Genomic DNA, 12,170 nt, shown 5'->3' with positions numbered 1-12,170 from the left:
TAGGGGATTAAAAGGTACAAACTATGTATAAAATAAATAAGCTACAAGGATATATTGTACAGCACAGGGAATACAGCCAATATTTTACAATAACTAAGTAGAATATAATCTATCAACTTTGAGTTTTTTTGTTTGTTCTTCAGTTTTATTTTTAATTAAAAAAATTTTTGAGGTATAGTTGTACAATATTACAACTTTGAATCACTATGTTGTACACCTGAAACTAATATAATAAATCAACTATACCTCAATAAAAAAGTATGCTTCATTTTTTTAAACAAATTAATCACATCAAAAATATTTGTTGATACAAGTGCCAAAAGACTCACAGCGCATAGGATATAATGGGACCAGAGTAAATACTAATCATGTCAAATGGTTTCAAGTCAGATATTAAAATAGAGTAAGATCATCTGACCTTCCTATTTATATCTTGTATTGTCACATTTGTCTTTGAAATGACATTTGATCAATCAATCTGAGTTTTTTCCCTCTGGAATTCCTTATACAAGTTTCTTTTGTGCTTGAGAAAAATGTTAGAAGATCAATTTAAAAATGGAGGTTTAAGATAAAAACAAGACATGGGAGAAAAAAGGAACAGTATTAATAGACAAGGAAAGAAAAGAAGGGACAGGGAAATGGGAAAATTTGGCATTCTCTACAAAGTTAGATAATGATAGTAAGGCCTCCAAGGAAAAGGTCTAAATAAAGCTTCTTTCCCTTCCCATTCTGTATACTCCTTCTGAATGCTCCCAAACGTATGTTAAAAACTGTTTCAAAGGAGAAGGTTATTTTAGCAATTGGTGTGAACCAAGATAAATCTTACTATTCAACTAAATAATAATATATTAGAAAAAAGTTTTCAAAGTGAGCAGCTTTATATCAGCCAGGATCCAAATGGGGGATGGTAGATGAAATGTGTGTATCAGTGAGTTCAAATTATAAAGACAACTACAATTTAAAATCGAAACCTGTGTTATCTTTTAGATTCACATCTGCTCCAGATTCTATTCGAGCTTTCACCAGAGACAAGTCTCCTCTTCTGGCAGCCAAATGAAGCTGGCTTTCTCCTCTGGCATTCCTCTTATTGATCCCAGCTGTTTTCATTTCTGTAAATTTGCCAAGCAAAACTGAGTATTCTTTTCTGCCAAGTGCTGATTATTATGAAGGATCTTAGAAAATACACAGCAACTTCCTCAAAACATCCAAAGTAGGATGCACTACACAGAAACATACCTCAATTAATATCATTGCTGTTACTATTTTAAAATATAACTTGTAAAGAATTGATAGAGCATCTGATCACATTACTTCAAATTCATTCTAGCAGTTGTTCACGCTATCATATGCTTGATTAAAACAAATAATACTTGCTTCATTTCTACACTCACTTCACTCTCAGTAGTCCTCTAACAATGGATAAAAATTTTCTTAAACCAAATTGTGATTTTATAAAAGTCCTCTTTCTATAACTATTCTTATATCTCAGTGGGTGTGTTTCTGATCACAAAAGATGCCAAGAACCAAACTATGGCCTATTGGGTATTTCATTTTCTTTCGTAGAAAATGAAGTACAATATCATTATCTGAAGATTTTAAAATCTTTTCCTTGCATCATAAGTTAGACTTGAGTTGGAACTAAAAACAGTGAATAGTTTTTTTCCCAAACTATGCTAAAATGATGTACTAAAAGATTTTTTGTAACATCATATAAAGAAAATAGAAGACACTATCTCTTCTTCAAGTGGCCTACAGTATAGTGGAATGACAGACATGTAAAAAATTACATTCAAATATGATTCAGTGCTGCTAGAGAAATGTATTAGTTTCCTGTGGTAGCTGTAACAAATGACCACAAACTGGGTGGTTGTGTTGTGCTTAACACAACACAAATATATTATCTCACAGTTCTGGAGACCAGAAGTCCAAAACCACGGTGTCAGCAGGGCTGCACTCTCTCTGGAAGTTCTAAGGAAGAATCCTTCCTTGCTTCCTCCAACTTCTGATGGATACCAGCACTCCTTAGCTTCCTTGGCTTTTGGCCACATTGTTCCTTTGCCTGGCTCTGCACATTATCTTCTCCTTTCCTGTGTGTCTCAAAGCTCTCTCCATTTTTCTTTTATAAGGATACCTGTTGTAAGATTTGGGTCCCATTTGGAAAATCCAGGACAACCTCCTCATCTCAAGATCCTTAACTACATCTGCAAAGATTCTTTTTCTAAACAAGGTAATGTTCACTCTTTAAATGAGATAGTATCACAGATTCCAGGGATTAGGACATGGACATATGTTTTGGGGGGCCACTATTCAACCCACTACAGGAGGTATGTATAAGAAGGGCTTTAGTTTACATGACAGGCGGACAATGGGGGAAGGTTCAAAGAGTATGCCTAATATTCCTACCTCTCACTATATCAACTTTTTCTTACTAAATCAACTTTTTGGTGCTTAACATTTAACCTGAAGTAGTCCAGCCTATTGTTCACACAGAACTAGCTCCAAGAACTATCAAAGAATTGTCAGCTATCCATGCTGCCAAACACACACAGTTCATGCATCTGACACAAAGAAACTAGTGGCTATGCTTCTTTAATTTCCCATGTGTTAAAAGGGCTCAGTGGAAGTATCTAAGGGATCTGACACAATTCAGATGTGCTGTCCCCACTCAACATTCTTGCTGTCTCTACTGTTTATCTTATGTCCTCTAACATAACAAATTAGAAGTCATAGGCAAAAGTATGACAATATATTGGAAGACTAAGAGATTCTCAAGTGGTGGATTACAGTAAAACCATCTGACAAATATAGCTGAAATAACCTTATAAATTAGTGAATGACTAAAGAAAACAGTAAATATGAAAGTGTATAATTCTTTGAAGGAGAGTGGATTGCTAGGCTTGATCATCCAAACCTTTCCCTATATAAAAACAGGAATACAAACCTTGGCTGCAGGTAGCTTTCAAGAAATTTTGCCTTTTTCTGAAATTCTGAACTTTTTTGTGTTCCTGGATGTTAGTAGGCATGTGAATTTCTGAATCTGTTTTTTCTTTCTTCTCCTCACAATTCCTTATAGTGTTTTCATCTCCATTGACATTATTAGTTAATTCCTCACCTGAAAAACAAACATTTTGCAATATCAGTGTTGTAGTTCTCCTTACCAGTTACATGACTAAAAAAGAGTCTAGTCATGTTAATTGTTCCAAGTTTCTGTTCCTAGCTGGACTGCTTATTTTAAAGGAGTGGAAGCCTTTAAAAATGTTCTCATACAACAAACATAAATTAGTTTTCTGGATGTAATTTCAACTGTGAATCACTGAAATCAATGGAGCTAACAATTTCCTGCTATGAAAATGTTGTTCGGTTTCTTGATACTAAGTAGGTGCTATTTAAAAAATATTTTCATACAACAAACATAAATTAGTTTTCTGGATGTAATTTCAACTGTGAATCACTGAAATCAATGGAGCTAACAATTTCCTGCTATGAAAATGTTGTTCGGTTTCTTGATACTAAGTAGGTGCTATATTAAAAAAACTCATAGAAACATAAAAACTCATAGAAATACTGTTTATTATCTCCTGTCAATATCAATTTAGCACCTTCTTTCAAAGTAAATACCATTACTTAACTAATTAACAGTATCTCCCAATTATGGTCCACATGTCCTCATTCTTATCAGTTTGGGCATAGGTTGAGTGAAATTCAGTTAGAAATTTCTGTGAAATAAGTAAATCTATAGGAAATGTGTACAAATTGAGCAATACTACTAATACCTGGTTTGTGAGAAATTTCCTTCTCTTCTCTTTGACTAAGTTGTGAGACGGTCAATTCTTTATTGATATTGTCAGTGGACTGAAAGCCTATACTATGTATAGTTTTGATCTCTTGTCTCCTTTTTTCAACTTTAGTTGTTTCTATTACTTGAGAATGAACAACTCTGGATAAAGGCCTATTTGAAGAACTTGGTTTTTGGCCTTTGTCAGCGTAATTCCTTTTAGTGTCTCCTTCCTTATTCACCTTTTCCACAGTATGTGTATCCGTTTGATTCATTAAAGGAGTTGGTATTCTGGGGCTACAACCCTGAGGCCTCTCGAATAGCTCCACGTGACTAGTCAACTGTGAAACTGCATGTGGTGAGAGTGTCCTTGTACAAGCCAGGGAAGGACGCTCAGGACTGCCATGTGAATGATCAAGAGAAGTTCCACATGTACACTGTTCATAATTTGAAACATGTTCAGAAACTATTATATTATCTGAATTAGAAAAATTAACAGCTTCCTGTTGTGGAAATATGGTTAGGCTGCCTGCTTTTATTAACTCATTTTCCTGTGAAAAATGATCTTGAGAAAGTAAAAATTGTTGAAAATCCATTTCTTCTCTATTTGTTTTATTCTCTTTATAATTATCGTGGTTTTTGCAACCTGAAGAACTTATCACCTTTTTAAATGTTACAGTCTCCTCAGGAGCACAGGAATCACCATCATCACCATTATTAAAATTTTCCTTTATAAAGGATGGGGAAAATTTTTCCCACTTATTAGGGCTCTCATCTTTTTGACCTGAGTTACTGTTTTCATTAGATTTATAAGGGCTAATGTGCTGCTGTTCTTGGTGAGTATGAGGCTGCTGATCTGTAGTAACAAGTGGTAACTCGGTTTTTTTATGTAAAGAAAGTCCTGAGAAAGAAACAGCTTCAGCTTGGTCAGTGGATTCTAATTCCAGAAATTTTATTTCTTGACTACCTGATAAATCCAGGCTTTGGGTATGTGTCTCTTTGGGAAATGAACAAGTCTCAACATCGTTACCTAAACCATTTTTCAGGCCTGACAGAGCTGGGCTAAAAGATTTACATGACTTTTCTGGAAGGTCATCAAGGTTTTGGAGAGTATGTTGCTGACAAGTAACCAATCTGTTTATTTTTCTGGAAGAAGAGCCAGCTATTGTCTTTCTTGGATTGCTTTCTTGGATTGCATCATCCACTTGAGTCCTTTTATGTCCTGTATTTCTTCTTCCTTTATCTTTAGACACATTTGTGCTGGGATCCTCAACACCATGGAGATTGTCCTTTCTGAGTCCTGTCGAGTATATTTGGCTAAGAGTTGATCGTTTATGCTTGGATTTACCAAATTTCATGTTTTGGGAATCTTTTTGGTAATGTTCATATACATCTTCTTTATTTATAAATAAACCCTCTTTGCTTCCTTTATTGACTTTTACATGTTCTGGCTTCTGTCTCTTGGAATTTTCATCACAAACAAACCCACTGTGATTTTTAGAACTGAATTTTGGTTTCTATAGAAACAAAATACATAGTTAGCTTTAATTTTCAACTATAGTTCTACACTTAATTCATTCTGGATTAGAGATAAAGCAAACTAATATTCCATTCAATGTTATAATTTGATCTAACCACAGGGCCTGCTGGGATATATACAACCTGATTTGTATTTCAGAAAAGTAGACTAACAGGAGAAAGGCAAAAGTAATAGACTCAGTATGTGTACTAATCTTTATTTTCTCCTGTACATTTTAATTTCTTTTTGCCAGTATTTTAGCACTATCTATCTTACTAAACATAATGAAAAATTTTAATCTACCTAATTTTTATAGGCTTTTAAAACAATCAGATAATTCCTTTACAAGGAATCTTTACACGAATACTGTAGAAGCACTCTCCTCTCCCATTTGTTATATAGACAGACCTAGAATTAAGAGAGTTTCTTCCTCTGGTATCTGTGAGAGACCACAGGTAGGGCAGTGGAAGAAGGGATTTAAAAACAAAAAGATAGATATACAACCAAGTTGGCCTGTATGGAAAGATTACTGTGGGCTGCCAAGATTAAAACAGGGACAGTGCTTCCTCTCACACTTCACAACACAAGCACCAGATGAAAAGTAACTGCCCACCATGTGAAGTTTGAAGGGATGGATCGACACCTTTGACTCTTATACTGTGCTCAGGCCAGAGGAAATTCAACATTGTTGATAACCCTCATGGCTCCATAAAGAGGAGAAAGGAAATGGAAATGGCTACCAATACATTAGTGTGCCCACATATGCTTTATTTACTCAACTGCTTCCCAAACTAACAGGCCAGAACCTTCTGATTCTTATGTAATTATTCCAAAGTGTCTTAAAAGCAAAGGTGAAGTCACTGTTCCTGGTGAATGCTTCAGTAGTCTTTCTTTCCCCTCTGATGATCTATAAAATAACCAGCAGGTGTGCTCTATAAAAATGTTTATTGCTGAACAGAGATATACCTTGTGGTGGTGTGCATCCTCTGAGTCTGAAGGGTCAGTGCTATTTGTCTGCGCTGTAAGCAAAAAGAGAAAAATCAAAGAAAAGAGCCTCCAGTAGTCAGACTCTAGACTTCTAAAACCACAACTCATTTGCCATGAGAAAACCAAGTGGAGAAAGTGAAATTATGCAAACACTTTCTATTAAAATTGGCACATATAACATTCCATAATTTATAATTTCCATATTTATTAGAAACCAAACACTATCTTGAGAGAGCTGAAAACATTTCTCTAGGAAAAGCAAAACAGACCCAACAAAATTATGCTAAAGATGGGCACTGAACTCAGTATTTTTATATTCCCCACAGTTATACTCAGATATGCAACTGTGTGCAAGCTTTTATAAGGCAAAAAATTCTTTCATAATTAATTGTATTATCATCATTTCCTAATATGTCTGCTTAATAAAGTTGCAGGATACATGAGTAATATACAGAAATCTGTTGCTTTTCTATATACTAATAGTGAACTATCAGAAAGAGAAAGCAAGAAAAAAATCCCATTTACATTTACAATCTCATCAAAAAGAATAAAATACCTAGGAATAAACTTAACCAAAGAGGTGAAAGACCTATACTCTGAAACCTATAAAACACTGATGAAGGAAACTGAAGATGATACAAAGCAATGGGAAGATATACTGTGTTCTTGGACTAGAAGAATACTGTTAAAATTTCCATACTACCCAAAGCAATCTACAGATTTAATGCAATCCCTATCAAAATAGCCACAACATTTTTCACAGAACTAGAACAAATAATCCTAAAATAAATATGGAACCACAAAAGACCCTGAACTGCCAAAGCAATTTAGAGAAAGTTGAACAGAGCTGGAGGTATCGTGCTCCCTACTTCAGACTATACAATAATACAGTAGTCAAAATAGCACAGTAATGGCACAAAAACAGACACATAGATCAATGGAACAGGATAGAGAGTCCAGAAATAAACCAACACACCTATCTTCAATTAGTCTATGACAAAGGAGGCAAAAACATACAATGGAGAAAAGAAAGTCTCTTCAACAAATGGTGCCTTCAATAAGTGGTAAAACTGGACAACTACATGTAAAAGAATGAAATTAGAACATTTTCTCACACCACATATAAAAATAAACTCAAATGGATTAAAGACATAAATGTAAGACCAGAAACCATAAAACTCCTAGAAGAGAACATAGGCAGAACACTCTGACATAAATCATACTAATATTGTTTTGGATTTGTTTCCTAAGGCAAGGGAAACAAAAAATAAACAAATGGGACCTCATAAAACTGAAAAGCTTTTACACAGAATAGGAAACCATTGACAAAACAAAAAGATGACCTACTGAATGGGAGAAAATATTTGTAAAAGATACGACCAATAAGGGGTTAATATCCAAAATATATAAACAGCTCATACAACCCAATATAAAAAAAAAAATCCAATCAAAAAAATGGACAGAAGACCTGAAAGATATTTTTCCAAACAAGATAACACAGATGGCTAACAGGCACATGAAAAGATGCTCAACGTTGATAACCATCAGAGAAATGCAAATTAAAACAACAATGAGATATTACCTCACAACTGTCAAAATGGCTATCATCAAAAAGTCTACAGATAACAAAGATTGTTAAGGATTTGTAGAAAAAGGAGCCCTTGTATACAGTTGGTGGGAATGCAAACTGGTAAAGCCACTATGGAAAACAGTATGGAGGTTTCTCAAAAAACTAAAAGTAGAACTACCATATGATCCAGCAATTCCACTGCTGGGTATATATCCAAAGAAAATGAAAACACTAATTCAAAAAGATACACACACCCCAATGTTCATAGCAGCACTACTATTTACAATAGCCAAGACATGGAAGCAACCTAACTGTCCATAGCAGATGAATGGATAAAGAAGATACAGTATTTTATATATATACAATGGAATATTACTCAACCATAAAAAAGAATGAAATGCTGCCATTTGCAACAACATGGATACCTAGAGGGTATTATTCTTGGTGAGATAAGTCAGAGAAAAACAAATACTCTGGTATCACATATATAGAATCTAAAAAAATAAGACAAACCAATGTATATAACAAACCAACGTATAAACAGAAACAGACTCACAGATATAGAGAACAAAGTAATGGTTACCAGTGGAGAGAGGGAAGGGGGAGGGGCAAAATAGCATTTTGGAATTAAGAGATACAAACTACTATGTATAAAATAAATAAGCAACAAGGATATATTGTACAGCACAGGGAATATAACCACTATTTTGTAATAACTTTGGAGTATAATCTATAAAAATACTGAATCACTACATTGTACCCCTGAAACTAATACAATACTATAAATCAATTATACAATACAAAAATAAACAGTTCTTATATAATCTTCTTGAAACTGCAGGTCACGTTCTTTTGTAGTTCAACTTAGTGCAATGATGAATGACAAGGCAAAAGTACAGCCATAAGAAAATATCCTTAAGGAATGAAAGTAAACAATCCTGGCCATATTCATTGAAAATGATACAGCTAAACGTAAGTTACATCACCTCATGTTATTCAGACAACGGATTATGGGGAAAAGACCCAGAACTTTACAAAAGTTTTCTTAACTGTTTCCAATACATATCCTGGGGGAAAGTACATTTAATACTATCTTTCTTTGTTCTTTTAGAGTTCTTCCATTTGGTGCATTTGCAAACAAGTCAGTGTGCTCAACTAAAGGAATGGAGCAAGGACACCACAGGATGGATTTTCTCAAAATTTATGAGGAAAATCAATTTAATTTCTATAATTCCAAGTTGATTTCTATAACTCTCTACTGACATGATGAATAGATATAACAGGGCAGTTTCATTTTACCTGATGTAAGATGTTTTTGATGTTTAGGAACGTATCTCTCAAGGAGACGCTTCATACATGAGTCTTTGGCTTCATCCAAAGCACACTTTCCACTGTCATTTCTAAATAAAGGATCTGCTCCATTCAAAAGAAGTAACTGTGCCACCTAGAGGAAGATTGTGTGAGGGAGCCCAGACAAAAGGTATATTATTATAAATGTGTGCTAGCATACAACTGTAAGCCAACATCAAATATTTCTTTCAACAATACAGAGTTTGGGTTTCCTGTAACATTACTGCCCAAACTAAAAATTAATGTAATTGCTACTGAATCATAATTTATTGATATACATATGCCTTCTCTTACAAAAAAAAAAAAGGAGAGAGGAAGTAAGGAAGAGGGAGGAAAGGAGGAACGGAGTGAGGGGCAGAAATGTTTGTGGTTCAGTTGCCGATGAAATGGAGCTAGCAGATATACCAGGAATTAGGATTACATTCTGTAGTAGTAAATGCAATTTTAACAGGTTCCAGGAAATAGCTTCCGTATAGACCTGTGCTGCCGCTGCTCCCCCTCGGTATCAGAGAGAAATGGGTAAACCCTTAATCTGTTACTGCTCCTCAAGTAACCTCCTCTACGAAGCTCTCCCTGACCTCCTCACCCACTGATCCCCCAGAAAAAAGTGACCTCTTCCTTCTTTTATGTACATATTTTATGTCCAATATGCTCTATATTATACTTCTTATATATTTCTCTCTCCTGTACTCCAAGATTTTTGAGGGTAGGACTCTGTTTTCTTTTAAAATTAATTTATTATTTTTGAATAGGAAATTAATAAATATGGTTCAAAATAAAGAAGGTTCAGAGAAGTAGACAATGAAAAATAAGTTTCCCTCCTCAACCCTTGTCCTCTAGTCATCTAATTATTTTTTCTAAGTCAGCTCTGGTTACAGTTTCTTCTTAATTTTTCCAGAGTTAGTCTAGTCCAACAGGTATATATGTACGTATCATAACTGTGTACATACATTTTTTCTTACACAAGTGGTCATATACTATATACATTCCTCTATATCTTAGCTTCTTTCCTGCCCACCCCACCCTGCAACAGACTTTGAAGATTGTTCCAAATCAGTATGGATTGAACTCCATCATTCTTTTTAGCAGCTGAGTAATAGTTTACTTTTGAATGTACTATATGAATGTACTATAATTTACTTAACCAGTACCCTACTGATGCATGTTTAAGTTGCTTCCAAGTTTTTGCAACAGATATATGTCTTAATCATCTTCATATTCCCAGTGTCTATTTCAGTATCTGGCATAGAGTATATATTTAATAATAAATGTTGTTTAATAAAAGAATGAATGTTGACCAAGGAGGATGTGGGTAACAGGCTTTAAATAACATTATACTAAATGAAGCCTAGATTTCCATGTTAATGTCTGGAATGAGAGAAAGGATCTGAATTTCTGTAAATTTTATGCATCTAAAGATTAAAGATATATACATTTTTCCTTTTATAAGAAAGCATTCTAGGAGAGAAAAATGTCCCACCACACACAGGGAGAATATGAGCCAAATCTTTTAAAAATTATTAAGACTCAGCAACTTAATTCTGCTTTTCAAATGGCTTTAATGTAGGAGTTTAATGCTAGATAGGGGGAAAGTAATAGTAGATATAATTAAATTTACAATTCATATTCCTGGAGCTTCACGTTTTGTTTAGTAATACAAATAGAGAGTGTACCACTTTCTTTCAGGAAAAGTAGTTTCATAAGTGGGTTGCCAAAAGAGCTGTGTTGCTTATCTCTGGAGGTTTTATGTCAAATAATAAGCCATGCAGTATGAAAGTAACTCAGGATCAACAAGCATGAGAAAGAAGATGGGAGGAAGGGAAAAGGCAAGGGCTAGAGCTTCACTTTTCTGGAAATCTGGGTTGGTGATCCCAAGGGAGTGAATACATTACTTTGGCAGTCTCTGTTTTAGACTCTGGATACTCTGCTTCACCAACTATTCACATTTACCAATTCTCTCTATAGCTTGGTATCAGGAATTCTGAAGCCTAACTAATATATCCTCTTTAAAAAACTCTCTTCTTACCAAATGGCAGTAAATCAGTTATTTCCACTGAGTTTTTTACCCCTATTTTAAATCTGCATTTAGGTTCTATATTAGTTATCTGTTGCTACCTAACAAGTTACCCCAAAACTTAGTAGCTTAAAACAATAATAAATATTTATAGTCTCATAGTTTCTGTGGGTCAGGAATTTGGGAGTGGCCACAGGTGGATGGTTCTGCCTCAGGGTCTCTCATGAGGTTACAGTCAAGAGGTTGGCTGGAGATACAATCACCTAAAAGCTTGCCTGGGGACTTCCCTGGTGGTGCAGTGGTTAAGAATCCGCCTGCCAAGGCAGGGGACACGGTTCGAGCCCTGGTCCGGGAAGATCCCACATGCCGCGGAGCAACTAAGCCTGTGAGCCACAACTACTGAGCCTGCACTCTAGAGCCTGCGAGCCACAACTACTGAGCCCACGTGCCACAACTACTGAAGCCATGTGCCTAGAGCTCGTGCTCCACAACAAGAGAAGCCACCTCAATGAGAAGCCCACACACTGCAATGGAGAGTAGCCCATACTCGCCGCAACTAGGGAAAGCCCACGTGCAGCAAGGAAGACCCAATGCAGCCAAAAATAAATAAATAAAATAAATAAATTTATTTAAAAATATTTAAAAATTAAAAAATAAAATAAAATAAATAAATAGAAGTTTGCCTGGGACTGGAGGATCTGTTTCTAAGATGGCTCACTCACATGGCTGTGGGCAGGAGGCCTTTGTCCACTGCCATGTGAACCTTTCCACGGAGCTGCTTGAGTGGCTGCATGAAATGACATCTGGCTTCGCCCAGCATTGCTGAACAAGTGAGTGAGAGAACAAGGAAGAAGCCACAATAGTTTTCAGCCTAGTCTTAGAAGTCATGTACTGTGTCACTCCTGCCACATCGTGTTTGTTAGAAGCAACTCACTGAAACTCCAGCCCACCCTCC

At 35.3% G+C, this 12,170-nt stretch overlaps 1 protein-coding gene across 1 annotated transcript in view; it reads right to left on the bottom strand.

Annotated features, from left to right (window-relative positions):
• The window catches only part of ANKRD31 (ankyrin repeat domain 31), a gene marked incomplete at its 5' end in the record, with an annotated part of 139,336 nt that overhangs the window by 72,389 nt on the left and 54,777 nt on the right, over positions 1-12,170 (bottom strand). Inside the window, 5 exons of the mRNA XM_082457050.1 lie at positions 972-1,109; positions 2,942-3,112; positions 3,774-5,292; positions 6,261-6,313; positions 9,151-9,295. Coding sequence (XP_082313176.1) covers positions 972-1,109; positions 2,942-3,112; positions 3,774-5,292; positions 6,261-6,313; positions 9,151-9,295 — 2,026 coding nt within the window. The remainder of the gene's footprint in view (positions 1-971; positions 1,110-2,941; positions 3,113-3,773; positions 5,293-6,260; positions 6,314-9,150; positions 9,296-12,170) is intronic.

This window comes from Balaenoptera physalus (genome assembly GCF_965194825.1).
Source record: "Balaenoptera physalus genome assembly, chromosome: 3".
Taxonomy (NCBI): domain Eukaryota; kingdom Metazoa; phylum Chordata; class Mammalia; order Artiodactyla; family Balaenopteridae; genus Balaenoptera; species Balaenoptera physalus.
The sequence above is the reverse complement of the archived record's forward strand: the minus strand, read 5'-3'. Positions and strand labels throughout refer to the sequence as shown.